The sequence below is a fragment of the Macrobrachium rosenbergii genome, chromosome 40 (genome assembly GCF_040412425.1).
Source record: "Macrobrachium rosenbergii isolate ZJJX-2024 chromosome 40, ASM4041242v1, whole genome shotgun sequence".
NCBI lineage: Eukaryota > Metazoa > Arthropoda > Malacostraca > Decapoda > Palaemonidae > Macrobrachium > Macrobrachium rosenbergii.
Window position 1 is genome coordinate 32,383,197 of NC_089780.1, and position 20,267 is coordinate 32,403,463.

General features: G+C 49.0%; 2 protein-coding genes across 2 annotated transcripts in view; one reads left to right on the forward strand and one right to left on the reverse strand.

Annotated features, from left to right (window-relative positions):
* Positions 1-19,879, reverse strand: part of LOC136826383 (cell division cycle protein 23 homolog) — a 220,187-nt gene extending 200,308 nt beyond the window's left edge. Inside the window, exon 1 of the mRNA XM_067083643.1 lies at positions 19,701-19,879. Within this exon, the coding sequence (XP_066939744.1) occupies positions 19,701-19,879 (179 nt within the window). The remainder of the gene's footprint in view (positions 1-19,700) is intronic.
* Positions 19,880-19,901: 22 nt separating this feature from the next.
* LOC136826317 (putative glutathione-specific gamma-glutamylcyclotransferase 2) overlaps positions 19,902-20,267 on the forward strand; it is a 110,566-nt gene continuing 110,200 nt past the window's right edge. The window contains exon 1 of the mRNA XM_067083562.1: positions 19,902-20,038. The gene's annotated coding sequence lies outside the window, so the exon portion shown is untranslated. The remainder of the gene's footprint in view (positions 20,039-20,267) is intronic.

Sequence of the window (20,267 nt, forward strand, 5' to 3'; positions counted from 1 at the left end):
ACGAGGCCGCAACGCAAAGGCCCAGTTGTCGAGCCAAGAGATCGCCTGGAGGGCAGACAGAGCCGTACCCTCCAAGGCGCTCATCTCAGCTTGCGAGAAAAGCGCCTGCTCTCCAAGTAGCTGAGCCGAAGTGGCATCAGGCGCTAAACAAGTCAGCCCTGGTTCCACGACCTTCTGCTGCAGTGCACCTTCTGACGGAACGTAGTACTTCTTCTGTCTCAGTAGAGGGGGAGGTAACAGCTTGGTAGCCCATGCCGAGCGAAGTGAGGACGACGGTCTGGAGTCCAAGTCGTCCAGCTGGCTGAGAACGCTGTCCGCTAAGGGAGACCACAGTAGACCAAGAGGGTTTGGGCTCCCTCTTGGAGGCGTAGAACTCCTCCAGCCTGGACGACCGTTCTTCCAAAAGGGCTGGAAGCGGTTCCTCCAGACCATTGTGCTGACAGATCAGCGCAACGACTTCTACAAACGCCCTCTGCATTTCCGGGTGTCCGGATCTTTTGGAAGAGGACCCCCCAAGAGACGGTCATCCGGAAAGGCCCCACCCGCAGGAGAGCCCGAGACAGACCCCGTCTCTCTGCCTCTCACGACAGAACCGTACGACCTCTCGCTCGCTTGGAGCGAGGGAGGGCCAGACGCTCCTGAAGCCGATTTCCAAGGGCCTCAGCCCCAGCAATCCTACCGACCCCGTTTCCTCCCGGAGAATCCCGAGGAAGTTGAGGGAGTGGGAGAGACAGAGCGAACACTACCATCGCGTCCGCTGGTATACCCAATGGAGGCGACAGAACCCTCACAGTCTCCGACCCGCAATGGAGGATCATGAGAGGGCCTAGACGGACTGGCTTGTCTGGGCAAGCGACAGTCACGATGATCAGGGGACAATCTCCTCACAGCCGATCCACGCTCCGACGCTGGACGAACTTCGACACTGGGGCGTGCAGAGGAGACCAACGCAGGAGCGCGGACTGCCGATTGGAGGCAGCTGTACCTATCGCCCGGGCATGTTCCAGCCTTCTTCGGTGTTGAAACAGATGAAGAAGGCTGTGGGGACCCTTTCGTTGGTGCCCCTGACGCCTTCGGGGACAAGATATCCTTGGGCACCCTCCCCGCTGTACCTTTGTCTGATTTGGGCAAGGGCAACGATTTGGGTGGAGGAGAAGCCCGAAGACCGCTCCCCTTCTCCCGTTCCGTGCCTGAATTCGTGACCGCGCGGTCTCCCGGAGGAGGCTGCGTGAAACACACTTCAGAGGCACCGAAACAGAACCAGTCCGGGAGGATGAAGCTCCCGAACTGTCCGAGGAGGGTACCGAGGTGCCCTTCTCAGCGAGAACCAGCAGTCCGTCCCCAAGGGGGGGGGAGTGCGCTGCCTTAGCAGAGCAAGTCTTCTTAGAATGAGGAGGGACTGCCCTCCCCTTCCTAGCCCAATTGGACTTAGAAGAGGGAGGGGGAGAGGTGGACGAAAACAAAGACGAGGACGACGACGATGAAGAGGAAGACGAAGACGGGGATGGTTGACAAGCATGCTTCTTCTTCTTCTTCTTCTTCTTCTTCTTATCAATCAGAGATAAGACCGCATCCCCCAGTTTACCAAAGACAGACCAGGGGTTGACGGCAACTGGGGCAGGAACGGGAGCAGGAGCAACTGGTTGAAGAGATTCGAGTTGGGAGCATCCGCTGTCGGGAACAATAGGTGACACAGGGAACGTTAGATGGTCCGGGGTAGGCATGGGTAACGGTGGAAGCGAGGCAGGAGGCATGAGAGCGTAGCTGGGAGGTGGCGGAGTGACCGAGCAGACCGGACCGGCCAGCGTCGACACTGAGATGGCAGGGGTAGGGACTGCACCATATGCATGATGAGTTCCCACTGAAGTCACCACACTCCTCAGCAGCACAGCAGTAACATTGGTGGTCGTGAGAGCATCCACTGCGTGAGTAATCGGGGGAGGGAGCAGTACTCCCGCCCGTGCCACCGAGCTGATGTGCTCAAGGAGAGATGACAAATCAGGATTGCCAACCGTCCCGAGCGACTCCCACGCCCGACTCAAACCCGGCACAGATCCCAAATCTGAGTAAAAAGAAAAGGCAGGCAGGCACCCCCACCCTCACTCCAGGGATCAGGGACTCTGGGTGAGGGGGAGAACTGAGAGGAGTGTAGGCTAGGTCGACCGATCTCGCCTCCTCTGTGACTGCAGATGCAGACACAGGGGACAGGGAGATGGATTCCGTCAGGGGCAGTAAGGGGAGGCCGTTGGGACTCAGATAAGACTGAGAGGGATTAACCACTATTGGAGTTGAAGGAGCCGAAGACAGCCCCTCCGACGCCTTGGATTCCTTCCGTTTGTATCTGGGTCTACGAGAGTACCTATCCCACTGCTCGGGAGACCAAAGCCTACACTCATCACAGGGGTCATCAACAGTACAATCAAGGGAGTCCTTGTTCCCTTTGCAACATTTTAAGCAAAGGGAGTGGGGGTCGGATTCTGCACTACAACGGAAGGCACCGCACTTTTTGTCCTTACCAGGGTAAATCCAGCACACAGACTTATCCAAGTTTGCAAAAGATCATCCATTTTACAAATGTGCACAAATATACAGGGGAACAAGCCAAAATGAAAACAAGAACAAACACACCGTGAACAGGTCAAAGCTTTAGCATCCAGGAAAGTCTGAGCAGAGAGCAGGAAAACACGTCCAGTTCAGACGAGGCCGGAAAATAAAGTGAATGCATGAAGCTGGGCAGTTGGTACTGCGGGCTTCCAACTGTTACCAGCCACATGCCCAGCTGGTAGTAATACCAACTCATGCCTTGTAAGTCTTTAGCGGCCAGTTCAGCTACGCCGAAAGTATTCCCCATATGCAAAGGACCAAGGATTTGTATTTGTGTAGGAACAACTCCATTTTCCTTGTCAGTGCCTATGTTTCTGCTGCACAGGGCAGTACAGTTCTAAAATCCTCATAATTTTTCTTAGCTTTCTCTATTAATGGGTCATTTTTATTTACCTGCAGCACAGTCATCTCTAAGTTATGGGACATTTTTATTTACCTGCAGTACAGTCATCTCTAAGTTTCATCCTGCAGCACCTTTCTATTACTGTTCTCTCAACTCATACTTCACAGTTCACTGCTTGAATGAATGAGCGCAGGAGATCCAAGAAAAATTGCAATTTTTGAAAGTACAGTAAATTCTATTTTTCCTAACTATACAAACCTGAGGTCCTTTACATTAGGAATTACTTTCAGCGTAGGCTGGAAACGGCCGTTAAACTCTTGAGCAAGGTGGTTAGGCAGTAACTACCGCCAAGGTAGGCAGGAATACCAGCCTGCCCAGATGTAAATATTCCAGTTTGCCTTTCGGTCCAGGTTCAGATTGAGGGGTGGCATGAGGTGGGCATAATATGTAATGTAAAGGACCTCAGGTTTGCATAGTTAGGAAAAATACAATTTACTTAAAAAAACTGTGATTTGTTCCAACACGATATACAAACCATCGGTCCTTTACATTAGGAAGACTTACTGGTTGGAGGGAGGAATCTGAGTGAGTCTCCCAAACTGACTGGAGTTCTGCACACCTGGGCTACCCCTCCTGGTCGAAAGAGTGAGGAGGAGTACCCAAGCCTCCGACATATTGATCGGAGTGTAGGAACTGCAAGATCAAATGTCAGATACTGGACCTTTTCGCATGAGTGAGGAAACGTGACTCATATGAAATAGGCTGGAAGAATCTTAGAGTCGGAGGCAGTAAGGAAAACCTGAGATAGCATTTCCCTTATTGCCAGACTCTCCTCCTTCCTCCCCTTGCTAGAGGAAGGAGCGGAATTGCTTCTATGATTCTAGGAGAAAAATAGAACAGGTGCTCGATGTGTAGTCTTACGCATCAGCGCCAGGTCCAGCAAGTGTTAGTTCATGTCCTATTCTCATCCTGAAGGAGGACAAATAGAAGGACGAGAAAGGAGGAGGAAGAGAGGCCAGTCACTCTCGGTATCCTTCTCACTTCCAGAACCAACACCTCAGGCAGGATGCTACTCGTCCTCTTGAAGGAGCTGGGTAAGAAAACACTTGTTGAGCAACCACCACAGGGCCAAGGAAAAAGGTTCCAAGGACCTGTGGGCAAGACCATAGGAAGATAAGAGTGTGGTATATGAGACCATGTCCAGACCAACAAAAACTTCCAGAATGCGAGGGATGGACCAAGCCATCGGCTTCGTGAGCTCTCAGGTGGAAGGTGCCAGTATCGTCGTCGTCAGCTGCAGAGTACCTCCTTCGATCGCTTCACGAAGCCAGGAGGAAGATGTTCTCTTTGACACTTCTTCCTTGGGAGAGAGAGTACTAACAAAAATGTCGACGACATCCAGGTTAGGAGTGTCGAGCCTTTTCGGAAAGTACCACAGCTCCCTAAAGGTCAAAGTAACGAATGAGCTGGATCATCCATACAAAGTCCAAGTAGGAGAGGAACAAGGATGATTCGAACCCGACAATAGATGCCGAAGGATTTGGAGTCCACCTACATAATCCGAGGAGGTGAGGTATTGATCCCCTTCACCTATTCTTCCATCTTCTATGCCAACGCCAGAGCAAGGTGAGAGATGGTCCTACAAGGGCACATCTCTATCCAACGGCTCTCGTAAGGGCGCATGCAACATGGAACAAGAACCCTAAACGAGTCACATACCACCCAGGGAACAGTTCCCTGGGACAGCAAGACCAATGAAGCTTCTCATCCATACCTAAATCTCAACTGAGAAGGCTACTTCAGATAGAAGGCTAGGTCACAAGGGCCTACGTTCTTCATGAATGAAAGGGAGAGAAGCATGTCGTCGTCAGCTACCGAGTATCTCCTTCGATCACTTCATGAGGTCAGGAGGAAGATGTGTCCTTAGGCACTGCACCCTTGGGAGAGATAGTACCAGCGAAAACGTCGACGACATTCAGGTTAGGAATGTTGAGGCTTTTCGGAAAGTACCACAGCTCCCTAATAGGACAAAGTAATGACTGATCTGGATCATCCATACAAAGTCCAAGGAGAAGGGGAACAAGAAGGACTCGAACCCTACAATAGATGCAGAAGGATTCGGAGTCAACTTACAACATCCGAGAAGGAATCAAGGTATTGATCCCCTTCACCAGTTCTTCCATCTTCAATGCCAAGGCCGGAGCAAGATGAGAGATGGTCCTAAGAGGGTTCATCTCTATCCAACGACTCTTGTAAGGACATGTGCAGAGCATGGGACAGGAACCCTAAACAAGAGTCACATGCTACCCAGGGAACACTTCCCTGGAACAGCAAGACCAAAGAAGCTTCTCATCCATAGCTAAATCTTGACTGAGAAGAAGAAGGCTACTTTAGATAGAAAATTAGGTCACAAGGGCCTACTTTCTTCACAAATGAAAGAGAGAGAAACAACCCTCGGCGGAGAAGACGAGGAAGTCCAGACTTGAAGAGCAACTCTGACCCAAGAAGAAGTTCCTTCCACAACACCCACCAGCGAAGACTGATCCAGTCCCTGGGATAGTGTTGCAGAGGGCTTCAAGAGATATCCAGCTATATCTGTTGCCACTCGGCGAGAAAGCCAGTGCTTGCAAGGAAAGCTGGAAGGTCTCCCAGTCCTGAACACACAGGGATGTACTGCCTGAGGAACCGCTTCTTGTGTAGCTGCTACAGGAGGTTGGGTCAAGCAGAACTCTTCTCAATGTCTTGGCTATCAGGTGTCGGGCGAGAGACAAAGTCTTCCAGCATTTGTCTGTAACTCAGGGTGAGCAATGCTTGTGAATCCCTAGCGAAATAGACAAATACAGAGGGAAAACTGTATATATCAAATTTTCCCCAAAAAGACAGCATGTCTCACCGGAGCGGCCCCTGGTCTGGTATGAAGGAGCGAGAAAAACTACCGACTTTTTGTGCAGGGAGGCCACAGAAAGACGGTAAGGATTTCTCAGTCGAGCAGTCTCTTCAATGAATCTTTGTGAAGAAAAGAGTGAGCAGCAAGTTCCGTCCCGATCACTCAAACCCAAGGCCAAGCTTGCCTACCAATACATCCCCTCCGGGAATGAATCTAGCCAATTGAGCTGTCGAGTGCGCTATAGAACAGTAGAATACCTGCAAATGTTGACAGATGAAACAGGAGGAAAAAACGATTACCTCTTGTTTGTCGACAAATACCACTACTGTGGTTTGTTGTTCAATGAAACCATTGAGTGTGGCAAAACTCATCCTGAATTCTCAGACGGTCAAAAGGCTGCCCTGAACCCAGGACAGTGATGAGAAGGTACTAATCATCTCAGTCACACACCTTAAGACAAAGTCTTACAGGTGTGCGCCAATTCCTCAATCAGTGAATTCGTAAGTAGACACACGATGTGGGGGGAATATGCAAGCATATTCGAAGGTTCCTTCAATCAAGCATTAGCCTAACTCTTTCCTCATACTTCGGAGAGGAAAGAAGGATGGAAGGAATGGAAGCAGACCTCCATTCTCCACCATGGGGAAGCTTCTGCAAGATGACAGGACACCAAGACAATTAGCTCTAGCCGGGCTGGCATTTCCAGAATTGGGAGCATGGGAGAGGAAGCATGATGGAAGTTCGATGAAAAGAATTGCCGAGGCCCTAAGAGAAATAGATACTTCTCCTGAAGGAATCCATTCCCAGATCTTGGCAATGTCACTGCCAGCTCCAGAGACTCGATAAGTATCATTTCATCCAGGCGTCAGCAGTAGAAGAACTTCTTCCCGGTCGATACTTCTTTCTGTCTTCCCTTCTTCCCTCTTCCCTTAAGGAAAAGAGGGTGGAAAGAGACACAGTTATGCACACTTTCCTAGAAGGGAAGAAGAGGGCTATGTGTTCTGCAATCTTCTTCCAAAGCCTGGGACTTCTTAGGAGTTGAGGGGGGATGGCTTGAACTTAAGGTCAAGTTGAGATGAGGGTCTGGCCATTGTCCAAAGGACAAGGCAGTCTTGGCCATTGTATCTGGCAAATCTCTGAAAGAAAGGCAGAAAACCAAGTAAAGATTTGTTCCTAAGGGTCGAGCCAAGTTGGGACTTATGAAACCGGAGGTCTGAATTGGGACAAAGTCCTTCTTCTTAGTACCAGAATTGCCCCCACAGAACTGCAGTTGGCAAAACCTTCCAAGGCAAGAAGAATTCATACTCTGTTAAGGCAGGGGAGAAGTGTCTTGACCTGAATGAACTACTCCTCTCAAGAAAAGAATTCATCTGGTAGAGAACGCACTCTGAAGCAAGGACTGCAGTGGCCCTCGACACTCTTGGCCCCTCGGGAACTGCAAGGGTTTCGAGTGATGAAGATTATTCATGGGGGACCTGCGGTCCTGGTCCTGTCCCAGGGATCCTCGTGCTGACGAATAGGAGCGAAGTTCTCCGAAAAACGAGGGCGATTGCAACTTGAAGAGGAAGACCCCTCGCTTCTTCCAAAGCGTGAAGGTGTTAGGAAAAGAGAGAGAGAGAGAGAGAGAGAGAGAGAGAGAGAAAACAATGATTAAGCCTGGGTTGTTTTCGCTTAGAGAAGCTCAGAAGTGCTGACTGATATAAACCACCTTCCACGAACTCAAAACAGTGAGCGAGATATCGCGCCCAGGGCCATAAAACCGATCGTAAAATCTGGAAACTGTGGCCTCGCGATTTAGCTTACTCAGGGATTATTCAGCACTGTGTCAAGAAGTTAATGCCAGCCATCTCTATAACCCCACCTTCAATAGGAGGCATTTTCATGGAAATTCCAGGAAATTGGGGGCTGGACAAAGTGATGCACTTCAACACCCTCTAATCAAACATTCTAGGGCAGGGTCTTTTACACCCCCTCCTAAGATCATTTCCAATCAAATCCTCTAAGGAGAGCTTTGAACAACACCAACCAACATCCTTCCAAATCAACTGTTTAAAGGGAGGCCTTGCAGATAAATCCTTCCAATAGGAAACTGGAGGGAGGAGGAGATTGCAGATTACAAGAAACCCAGGGGTTCCAGAGACAGAAGAGCAGAGCAGAGCAGCAGATTCGAGTTAACATCCACCAGGGAGAGTTATATCTGCCCTTGCTTTCGTGCTCCCCAAACAGACTGAATTGAACTGTTTAATAAGAGTGATTTCGTTTTCATAGCTGTAACTGTAAATTGTATTTGAGTTTGTAGTTAACTTTCGTCATTAAAGTAAGGAAACTACAGATCTCATCTCTATTACACCTTTCTGAGAAATACCAGTACTCTTAAGATAAATTCCCTTCAACGACAGCAGGTTCAAGAAAGCAGTGATGGTGGAATCTACACTTAGAGAATCTTGCAGGTAAGAGGGAATAAATATTTTTTTTTGTCGGGCACAACAAAACTCCTGTACCTCTCTCCTTGGAGGGAGACCTTGACAGATCCCAAGAAACCCTCCTCGGCTACCTGGCTGTACTATGAGACAATCGGGGGTCCGACACCCGAAGCATGCCAGGCAGCTGAACTCCGAAGACAAATTCGTCGGAGCTCTCTCCGTCTGTCTTGAGCCTCTAGGAACAACCGAGAGGAAAAGAGAACAGGCGAGGAGAAAGAATAGGGGAGAGCGGTGATGGTTCGGACATTTTTTTTTAATTTCTCTCTAGAGTCAGAGTTTAAGGAGCTAATCCTTGGCATGTCAAGTTGCCTCATCATCCTACATTTACCAGTAAATGTAGCAAGTCATACACTTTATTATTTAAAGCTATTTATCTTCAAGTACAAGTTTCCAAAATGTCCGAATCATCCCTACCCATGTGATGATTCGGACAATTATTATAATTGACATTTACCTTCAAGTCAGATGATAAATGAAACAGAAATACCATACGAAGTGTTTTATTGAAATAATCATAATCAACTTAAAAGATTATTCTCTCCCTTAGTGAATGGCAGACAGAAAATCTACAATGTTTGCTGAGAATAAATGTTATATAGTCTTAAAGAATATAGTAACCTTCAAAACAAAAACTAAACTTGAAATATCCTTGCCACCAAATTCTTAAATGACCAAAATTTACTTGAAATTATTCTCTCCATGAGTGAGAACCAAACATAAATCGTAACTCAAATACTTGAAATTTGTTGTGCCTAAATATTAAAGTTGGCCTAACGAATATTGTATCCTGCAAAAGAAAAGCAAAATTTGAAATACCCCTGCTTTCTTTTCATACTCTGCTGAACTGGGTTTGGAAGCACTCCAGTTACTGCCTCTTTACCAATAGTTGCTTCATCCTCAGTTTCTGGAAATTTAAAACTATTAACAGCAAATTTCTGTGATTTTCTTAAATAAGAAACCTGAAATTCATCACCCTCATCTAAATTGCTGATTAATTTGCCTACATAACAGACTTTGCTACACTTTTATTGGATCTATCCCAACAAGAACAAAATCTCCCTCCTCTGGGACTTTATCAATAAAACCCACTTCTTTGTCTTCTATCTCCTCCTCTGAGATGTCAGAAGAATTATTGTTAAGATCGGCTGTCAAGAGATCTTCAAGATGATGAAGGTCTTCATCACTGGTCTGGGCCTCTGTATCTAACTTTTTTGTATTTTTCTTGCTTTTTAATGTTCTTGAGGTACTCATGTGAGGGTTGTGCTTTTAGGTGGTGTAAGTTGGCTTTGGCCTATCAGTCACAAAAGCCCTGGCAAAGTGACTTTCTTGAAAAACAACAGTGTAATATGGGTGAATGCCAATGGAATGGAATCCAGATTTGATATTCACATTTTAATTTGTAATTTGGGGTTCTATGTTGGGTTTATGAAGTGCTTTACAGGTAAAGGTAATGAGGAGCTAATGAATGCATGTACACAAAATAACAATTTTTAAAAGTAAATTGTATTTTTCTAACTATACAAACCCGAGGTCCTTTACATTAGGGATTACTTTCAGGCGTAGGCTGGAAACGGCCGTTGAACTTCAAACAAGGTGGTTAGGCAGTTAACTACTGTCGGGGAGGCGGGAGTACCACCTGCCCGGATGTAAACATTCCAATTTGCCTTTCGGCCCAGGATCAGATTGAGGGGTGGCATGAGGTGGGCATAAAGTGTAAAGGACCTCGGGTTTGTATAGTTAGGAAAAATACAATTTACTTTTAAAAATTGTTATTTGTTCTGACACAATATACAAACCCTTGGTCCTTTACAATTTGCCTTTTGGCCCAGGATCAGATTGAGGGGTGGCATGAGGTGGGCATAAAGTATAAAGGACCTCGGGTTTGTATAGTTAGGAAAAATACAATTTACTTTTAAAAATTGTTATTTGTTCTGACACAATAAACAAACCCTCGGTCCTTTACATTAGGAGACTCACTGATTGAGGGAGGAATCTGATAAAGTCTCTCTGAACTGACTGGAGTTCACCACCTTGTCTTCCCTTCCTGGTCGTGAGAGCAAGGAAGGGAAAACTACCTCTGACAAAAGATCGGGTTGTATGAAAACGCAGGATCAGTTGTCAGACTTCTGGGTCCCTTTGCATGAAAGAGGAAACGTCAGTTCATGCAAAGTAGGCTAGGAAGAATTTGACGTCGGATGACAATAAGGCAAATACAAGCATTGGGTTTGTCTCATAGTCATGGTCTCCTTCCTCCCCTTGCAAGAGGAAGGAGTGGGGTTGCTTCTATTAACCTGAACGGAAATAGAACGGGAGCTCCTGTTATGTGCTTATCTGCCTCGATCGCCCGGTCCAGCTTGTAACGGCATGTCTGCTCCCTGCCCGTGGGAAGAGAGCCAGGATGGGGAGAAAGAAGAGAGGCCAGTCACTCAGCATTCATTCTCCCAATCACAACTGTACAACATAGGCGAGATGCAACCTGTCCCGTTAGGGGAGCTGGATAAGCTACACAACTTGTTGAGCAGCCACCACAGGACCCAAGGAAAAAGTGTCCAAGGACTTGTGTGCAACATCCCGGAGGTAGAAGGAGGTGAAGGTAGTCTGTTGGGACCACACACCCGCCTTCAGCACCTGTGGTACCGACATATTCTTCCGGAATGCGAGGAATGGACCAAGCCATCGACTTCGTGAGCTCTGGGGTGAAAGGTACTGGTATCATCGTCGTCAGCTGCCAAGTACCTCCTTTGATCGCTTCACGTAGTCAGGAGGAAGATGTGTCCTTAGACACTTCTTCCTTGGGAGAGACAGTACTAGCGAAAACGTTGACGACATCCAGGTTAGGAATGTTGAACCTTTCGGAAAGTACCACAGCTCCCAATAGGACAAAGTAACGAATGATCTGGATCATCGATACAAAGTCCAAGGAGGAGGGGAACAAGAAGGACTCGAACCCGACAGTCGATGCCAATGGATTCGGAGTCCACCTACGACATCCCAGAAGGAGTCGAGGTATGATCCCCATCCCTGTTCTTCCATCTTCTACGCCAAGGCCAGGGTAAGATGAGAGATGGTCCTAAGAGGGCATATCTCTATCTGACGACTCGTAGGGCGAGTGCAGAGCACGGACAGGAACCCTAAACGAGAGTCGCATGCCACCCAGGAAACACTTCCTGGGAGAGCATGACTGAAGAAGCTTCTCGTCCGTAGCTAACTCTCGACTGAGGAGATGAAGGCTACTTCAGATGGAAGACTAGGTAGCAAGGGCCTACGTTCTTCACAAATGAAAGGGAGAAGCAGCCCTCGGCGGAGAAGACGAGGAAGTCCAGACTTGAAGAGCGACTCTGACCGAGAAGAAGTTCCGACAACGACACCACCAGCGAAGACGGATCCAGTCCCTGGGACAGTGTTGCAGAGGACTTCAAGGGATATCCAGCTATATCTGTTGCCGCTCGGTGAGAAAGCCTGTGCTTGCAAGGAAAGCTGGAAAGTCTCCCAGTCCTGAACACACAGGGATGTACTGCCTCAAGAACCGCTTCTTGTGTAGCTGCACAGGAGGATGGGTCAAGCGGAATTCTTCTTGATGCCTCGGCAATCAGGTCGGATGAAGGCGAAGTCTTCAAGTATTTGTCTGTAACTCGGGGTGAGCAATGTTTGTGAACCCCTAGCGAAACGGACAAATACAGAGGGAAAAAACGTCGATATCGAGTTTTCACCAAAAGACAGCATGCCTCAACAGAGCGGGCCCTGGTCTGGTATGAAGGAGCGAGAAAACACTACCGACTTGTGTGCAGGGAGGCAACAGAAGGACGGTAGGGATTTCTCAGTCGAGCAGTCTCTGCATGAATCTTCGTGAAGAAAGAGTGAGCAGCATGTTCTGTCCCGATCACTCAAACCTGAGGCCAGGCTTGCCTACCAATACATCCCCACCAGGAATGCATCTGGTTAATTGAGCTGTCGAGTGTGCAATAGAACAACACTCGAGTACCTTCAAATGTCGAGATGAAACAGGAGGAAAAAACGATTGCCTCTTGTTTGTCGACAAATGCCACTACTGTGGTTTTGTTGTTCAACGAAACCAGTGAGTGCCGCAAAACCCATCCTGAATTCTCGGATGGCCAAAAGGCTGCCCTGAGCCCAGGACGGTGACAGAGAAGGTACTAATCGTCTCGGTCACACAAATTCAAGACAAGGTCTTACCAGTGTGTGCCTATTCCTCAATCTGTGAATCCGTAAGTAGACACAAGATGTGAGGGGAATATGCAAGCATATTCGAAGGTTCCTTCAATCAAGCATTAGCCTAACTCTTTCCTCATACATCGAAGAGGAAAGAATGGAGAAAAGGAAGCAGACTTCCATTTTCCACCATGGGGAAGCTTCTGCAAGATGACAGGGTACCAAGGCAATTAGCTCTAGCTGGCTGGCATTTCCCGAATCAGGAGCACGGGAGAGGTGGTGGGATGAAAGTTCGATGGAAAGAATTGCCGAGACCTAAGGGAAATAGATACTTCTCCTGAAGGGATCCATTCCCAGGTCTCGGCAATGTCGCTGCCAGTTCCAGAGACTCGATAAGTATCATTTCGTCCAGGCATCAGCAGTTGCAATCTTCTTCTGAAGCCTAGGACTTCTTAGCTAAGGAGTTGAGGGGGGCTGGCTTGAACTCAAGGTCCAGTTGAGATGACTAAGACCCAAAGTTCTTGGCCATTGTCCAAAGGACAAGTCAGTGCCCTGGTGGGAACCTTGATTACCGGGGTATCTGGCAAATCTCTGAAAGAGAAAGGCAGAACCAAGTAAAGGTTTGTTCCCAAGGGTCGAGCCAACTTGGGACTTACGAAACCGGAGATCCGAATTGGGACAAAGTCCTTCTTCTTAGCACCAGAATTGCCCAAAAAACTGCAGTCGGCAAGACCCTCCGAGGCAAGAAGAATTCATATTCTGTCGAGGCAGGGGTGGAAGCTTGGTGTCTCGACCTGAATTAACTCCTTCGAAGAAAAGAATTCATCAGGTCGAGAACGCTCTCGGAAGCCAGGACCGTGGCGGTCCCTGACACTCTCGGCCCCTCGGAAACTGCAAGGGTTGCAGTGATGAAGGTTATTCATTGGGAGCCGCGGTCCTGTCCCGGGATCCTCGCGCCGACGAATCGGCACGAAGTTCCCGAGAACACGGGGCGATCGTAACTGAAGAGGAAGACCCTTGCTGTTTCCGATGCGTGAAACTCCTGTACCTCTCCCTTGGAGGAGACCTTGACAGATCCCATGAAACCCTCTTCAGTTACCTGGTTATAATACGAGAGAATCGGGGGACAAATACCCAAAGCATGCCAGGCAGCCGAACTCCGAAAGAAAATTTTGTCGGAGCTCTCTCTGTCCGTCTCGCGCCTCTCGGAACAACCGAGAGGAGAAGAGAACAGGTGAGGAGAAAAGAGTATCCCTACCTGTCCTGCCAGTATGATAAGCAGGAGAGGCGGACCGTGAGCGATAATCAACCGAAGGAGATTACTGCCACACGGGGAAAGAAGAGCACTTGTGCCTTGGCAAAGCGCTTTCCTGGGAAGAGCAAAAAAGTTCACTCGAACATAGCCGAGAACCCGAATAGGAAAAAACTGAGTAGGGCCGAGCCGAGCCGAGCCGATCACGCGAACGCGATCCAGCTGGTCGGTATGCGGTGGACTGGGAGGCAGGCGGGGCAAGCCGAGCCAGTCTGGCAAGCCGAGTCGAGTCGAGCCGAACCGAGCCAGTCTGGCAAGCCAAGTCGAGCCAAGCCAGTCTCGTAAGTGCAACAGGGGCCAAGCCGAGCCAATTGCGTGAACACAATCATAACTGGGCAGGACGGACTCGTCTGCTGTGAACAATTGCTAGTTTCCCGAACTCTAAACTCCTTCGAGGCCGAGGCCCCTCAAGAAGAAGGTTCAAAGGGGAATTCTGTGTCTGCTATCTTGCATGCTCAAACCCTAAAGTTCGAGACACAAGAATGAAGCCCGGCCGAGCAACCGAAGCAGCTGGCGGGCAGTATCGAGACACCTGGCGTCGCGCACACACCAGACACCTGTGTCCTGGCAACCAGACACCTGGGTGTCTCGGCACTTTCTCTCGTCCTGTGCCTCGAAGGAGAGCGCTCGTGATTCATAGGAATTCGAGCTACCCACGAGACTTCGAAAATCGGGAGCGGCTGCTTTGTTTCCAAATAGATCGAAAGAGCCAAGCACAGAACCAGTCTTAGACGCAGACTTCCAAGACTGGCAACGAGGGCGTGGCCTCGAGAGGCCGCGCTCTCGCGGCCCCCAAAACACAAGATCCCACAGGAGAATGCGAATCGGTCAACCAAGAGAAACTTGTCTCCGGAAGAGAGTCAGTCCCTTAGAAGTCCCGCAGGACTCCCAAAGTGAATCTCTTCCCTGCTTCTTCTGGTGTTCGAACCGACAGGATCGAGACACCAGGCTGGGAACCCGACCGAGCACTGGCAAACACTCGGGGAGCGCTTGTGGTGCTGGCAGGAAGAGGAACCAAGACACCTGGGTGCCTCGGCCCTTTCTCTCGCACTGCTCCCGAACTGGGCCCAGGAAAATCTCTCCAGACCAGATCGGGATACTCGATATTCCATAGAATCTCGAGCACTCGAGCGGCTCATGACAGCGCCCGAAGCAGCCCCCATCTTAGAGGCGGAACCTCTAAGACTCGGGAACAGGATCGCAAACTGAGGTCTGCGTGCCGCGCTTCCAAACACAAAACCCAGGGCTATGCGAATCGGTTTCCTAACCGAAGGTCGGGAAGAGCCAACGAGAGACCCACTGCCTCCTCGGAAGGAGGCAGTCCCTAGATGTCCAAGGGCATCAAGGGAAGAAGCAGCATTCCTTTCCTTTGGCCGATGGAGGTCTGTCCGATTCTCGGGACCCCCTTGGACCTCGGGAGAGGAAGGGAAGACGCAGCAGAAGACGAAATCGAAGATAAGATGAAGAAGATGGCGGCTACTTCCACAGGACGGCTTCCTTCACCTCCACTCCAACATCTTCTACAGGATGGTGGACACGAAACATCGTAACCTCCAGGGTAGTCCAGCAGGAACACAACGGACGCAGCCAGGACACCACCACCAGGAGAAGCGGCAGGCATGATCAGGACAGCCGATGCAGGAGCTACGGCAGCGGTTCAGAAGGCAGGAGCTACTGCAACGGCCAGGAACATCACCTCAACAGGGCGACTTCCTTCATCTTCACAGTGACATCTTTTACAGGATGGCAGAATCGTAACCCCGGGGGCAGCTGGCAGGAACATAACGGAAGCGGCCCCGGGCACGACCGCCAAAAGCGGCAGGAATGATCAGGACAGCTGATGCAGGAGCTACGGCAAAGGTTCGGAGAGCAGGAGCTATGCAACGGCCAGGAACGTCACTTCCACAAGGCGACTTCCTTCCCTTTCACGCCAACATCTTCTACAGGATGGCAGACATCGTAACCTCCAGGGCAGCTGGCAGGAACACAACGGAAGTGGCCCTGGGCACGATCACTAGGAGAAGAAGCGGGCACGATCAGGACATCCGATGCAGGGACGTTAGTGGTTTGGAAGGCAGGAGCTACTGCAACGGACAGAATGTCATTTGAAAGTCACCAGCAGCGACAGAAGCGATCAGGGCGGCTGCAGCAGGAGACCAGGAGAGCAGCCCAGAGACTGTCATCGAGTTGACAAGAGCATAACACAGGGAACAGCAGGAGCAGATGGACCACAGATACGCAGGAAGCATTGCAACAGCATACATGAAAACCAGCAATGACAGCGATCGATCTACATCGGCGGGAACAGAGTCAGAGCGATCCCGACGTGGAAATATGTCATCTAATCAGGTATTGTGGTCGATCCCGAAGCAACACTGAATGAATGTTGGGACTGCTTCATGCAAGATATTCTTGATATATCCAGCCAACTACTGCTGTGTCTCATGCTCACTGTCAACCTGAAAGAAAAACAAAGATGATTAGTAGAGGGAGGCTCCTCCCGCTACAAGGGGAACAGCCCTACGCAGCGGGAGGAGGTACTCTAGACAAGGTTGCTTGATCCCCTTCTTCCCGGTCTTCGCCCGACGAGTGTAAGCGAAGAGGGTGAAGGAGAGAGATCTACTAAGGGGAGAAGGAAGAACCTACGGGGAAGAGAAAAAGGACGGAGGGAGGCCACCAAGGGCGCCCTGTGGAAGCGGAACTTATCGACGACGGCTGTGTAACCTCCCACTCGGCCCGCAAATCTCTAAGCGCAGGCAGCGAGTAACACTCAGCATAAGTAGGAAGAAATTAGTGATGCCCCTTACACACGGAGGGCGGAAGCCCAAGAAGGGAACTAACTCTTACGTCCCGATGGATGTAGGGGAGTGAAGATATTGCGTCCCAAACTTTATCTCCGAAAGTACAGGGGCGCCTTCAGTATTTACGTAAAGGGCTGCTGGAGAGAAGCATTACCACTTGGTTACGCTACTCCAGTTATGCCCTTGGCCGTCAAACCCAAGACACAGGCAGGGAACGACGGCTTATGCAAGGTTATCACAAATCGTGGGTTTGTATTAATAAAAATCAAACACATGTATATATAAACAAAAAACAGAAAGATCCCACCGGGATAATAAGAGCTTAACGACAGTCAGGCAGAGAGAACGAAAACACGTCAGCAACGCATGATGGCCGAAAGCAAACTGGAATGTTTACATCCGGGCAGGCGGGTATCCCCGCCTACCTGGCGGTAGTTACTGCCTAACCACCTTGCTCAAGAGTTTAACAGCCGTTTCCAGCCTACGCCTGAAAGTAATCTCTAATGTAAAGGACCGAGGGTTTGTATATTGTGTCGGAACACACCAAGGGCTATGTGAATCGGTTTCCTAACCAGAAGGTTGGGAAGAGCCAATAAGAGACCCACTATCTCCTCGGAAGGAGGCAGTCCCTAGACGTCCAAGGGCATCAAGGGGAGAGAAGCAGCCTCCTCACTTTCGGCCGACGAAGGTCTGTCCGGTTCCTGGGACCCCCTCAAACCTCGGGAGAGAAAGGGAAGGGGCAGCACAAGACAAAATCGAAGATAAGTTGAAGAAGATGTCAGCTACTTCCACAGGGCGACTTCCTTCACCTTCACTCCGACATCTACAGGATGGTGGACACGAAACATCGTAACCTCCAGGGCAGCTAGGCAGGAACACAACGAAAGCGGCCCAAGACACGACCACCAGAAGAAGCAGCAGGCATGATCAGGATAGCTGATGCAGGAACTATGGAAGCTGTTCGGAAGGCAGGAGCTACTGCAACGGCCAGGAACGTCACTTCCACAGGGCTACTTCCTTAACCTTCACTCCCACATCTTCTACAGGATGGTGGACATCGTAACCTCGAGGACAGCTAGGCAGAAACACAACAGAAGTGGCCCAGGACACCACCACCAGGAGAAGCAGGACAGTCGATGCAGGAGGTACGGAAGCGGCTTGGAAAGCATGAGCTACTGCAACAGCCAGGGACGTCACATGAAGTCACCAGCAGTGACAGGAACGATCAGGACGGCTGCAGCAGGAGACCAGGAAGAGCCACCCAGAGACTGTCCTCACGTTAATAGAAGCATAACACAGGAAACAGCAGGAGCAGATGGACCACAGATATGACAGAGGCAGTGCCACAGCATACATGAAGGCCACCAATGACAACGATCGATTCACATCGGCGGGAACAGAGTCGGAACAATCTTGACGTGGAACTATGCCACTCCAACCAGGTACTGTGGTTGATCCCGAAGCAACACTGAAAGAACGTCGGGACTCCTTCATGCAAGATATCCCCTGAAATATCCCTGCAATACTCAATGTCAACTGACAGAAAAAGCAAAGATGATTAGTAGGTTGAGACTCCTCTCGCTACGAGGGGAACTGCTCTACAGAGCTAGAGGAGGCCCCAAAGAAGAGGTCGCCCGACTGCCCTCCCCCTCCTCATGGTCTTTGCCTGATGAGCAAGCAAAGAGGGTGAAGGAGAGAGATCTCTACCAAAGGAGAGAAACCGAAGCACTTACAGGGAGAGATAAAGAAGGACGGGAGGCCACGAGCGGAACTTACCAATGACGACCGCAACCTCTCCCCCCACAACTGTCTGTAGCACAAGTGGTGAAAACAACACTCCATACAAGTAGGAAGGAAGTAGTCATGCCCTTGTACATGGAGGGTGGGAGCCCAAGAAGGGAAGCGAACTCTTACATCCCGATCAATGAAGGGAAGCGAAGATATTACGTCCCAACTAACATCTCCGAACGTACATGGGAACGCTTCAGTATCTAAATAAAGGGCTACTGGAAGAGAAGCATTACCACTCAGTTACGCCCCTCTAAATACACCCTGGCTGTCAAACCCAAGACAGATGCAGGGGAACGATGGCTTATGAAAGGTTATCACAAATTGTGGGTTTGTATCAATAAAATAAATATCAAACACATGCAATATATACACATAAATACTGTACAGGAAGATCCCACCAGGATAATCAAGAGCTTAACGACAGTCAGGCAAAGAGATCCGAAAACACGTCTGCAACACATGATGGCAGAAAGCAAACTGGAATGTTTATGTCCGGGCAGGCAGGTATTCCTGCCTACCTGGCTGTAGTTACTGCCTAACCACCTTGTTCAAGAGTTTAACGGCCTTGTCCAGCTTCGCCATAAGTAATTCCTAATGTAAAGGACTGATGGTCTGTATATCGTGTCGGAACAATAACAAATTAATAAACGGACAAAAGGGTGTGTACAGTAAATTATTAAAACACAAGAAGAATGGCTGTGGTATTAAGGTAAAGCTTTAGGTATCTCAGTTACTGTAAGGTGAAATGCTCAATGCTGTACACAAAGGGTACAATATGGAACAAATAGAATAGAAAGCAGAATTTATGCCAGAGGCCAAGCGCTGGGACCTATTATGCCATTCAGGGCTGGAAAAGAAATTGACAACAGGAAGGTCTGAAAGGTGTAACGGGAGAAAAACCACACAGTTGCACTATGAAGTAATTGTTAGGAGTGGAGAGTAGGATGAAATTCAATGTGAATAGAGGTACAGTAAAAGGAATGAAGGAGGTTGCAGCTAGGGGCAGAAGAGACGCTGCAAAGAACACTATGTAATGCCTACAGTTCACCACGTGAGGTGTACTAAAAGCACTACCCGACTACGAGGGAAGGCTACGATACCCCTAAGCTTTGTGCCCTTATGAGATTTTACTCAATTCTGTCCGTCAGGCTATAGCTTTATTTATGTAACCTGAATTACTTCTGAACCCTCAAAAATAATCTTGAAGACTCATTTAGTTATGCAGAACTTCCACGCTGCATCAGCATACGTTAATTCCCCCCAAATTATCCCAGCCTACCCTGTGTTAACCATGGTTTGGGAAGGATACCATTTGGTGGTGTGGAGGAGCCCCCGGTGATAGCATTGCTCCCGTGCCTGGATCAGGTCCCTCTTGACCTCCTGCAGGAAAGATACATCCCGTTGCAGTGACGAAAGAACACCGCCTTCCCTGACTTCGCCAAATCTGCCCGAGGACTTGTCAACCAGTCCATCGTATCCCGCCATCATTCCGATTCATTCGTTTGTTTACATTTGAAAGCGAATAGATTCCACGCTGCACGATGAGGATTCAGGGGCTGCCAGTGCCAAGGGGTCCTGAGATAATCGAAGACGTTAGTATTTTATGGCACTGACTCGGTAACAAAAACGAAAGGGTGAGGGTTAAAGGTAAGGCAGAAATTTATTGGCAGTATTTGATAAAAATTAGGTTAGAAACATCTTTAACTTTTTGGGTTCTTGTTTCAGAAAAATGTAATGTTCAAGGATTAAGATAAACAGTCCGACGTACTATTAAATAAAGTAAAGACGTTTAAAATTGTAAATAACAAGGGGATTCAGTGTCGGTTTAAATAATGTATGAATAGTAGGAAAGAGAAAAGCTACAAAGTAAAACTGT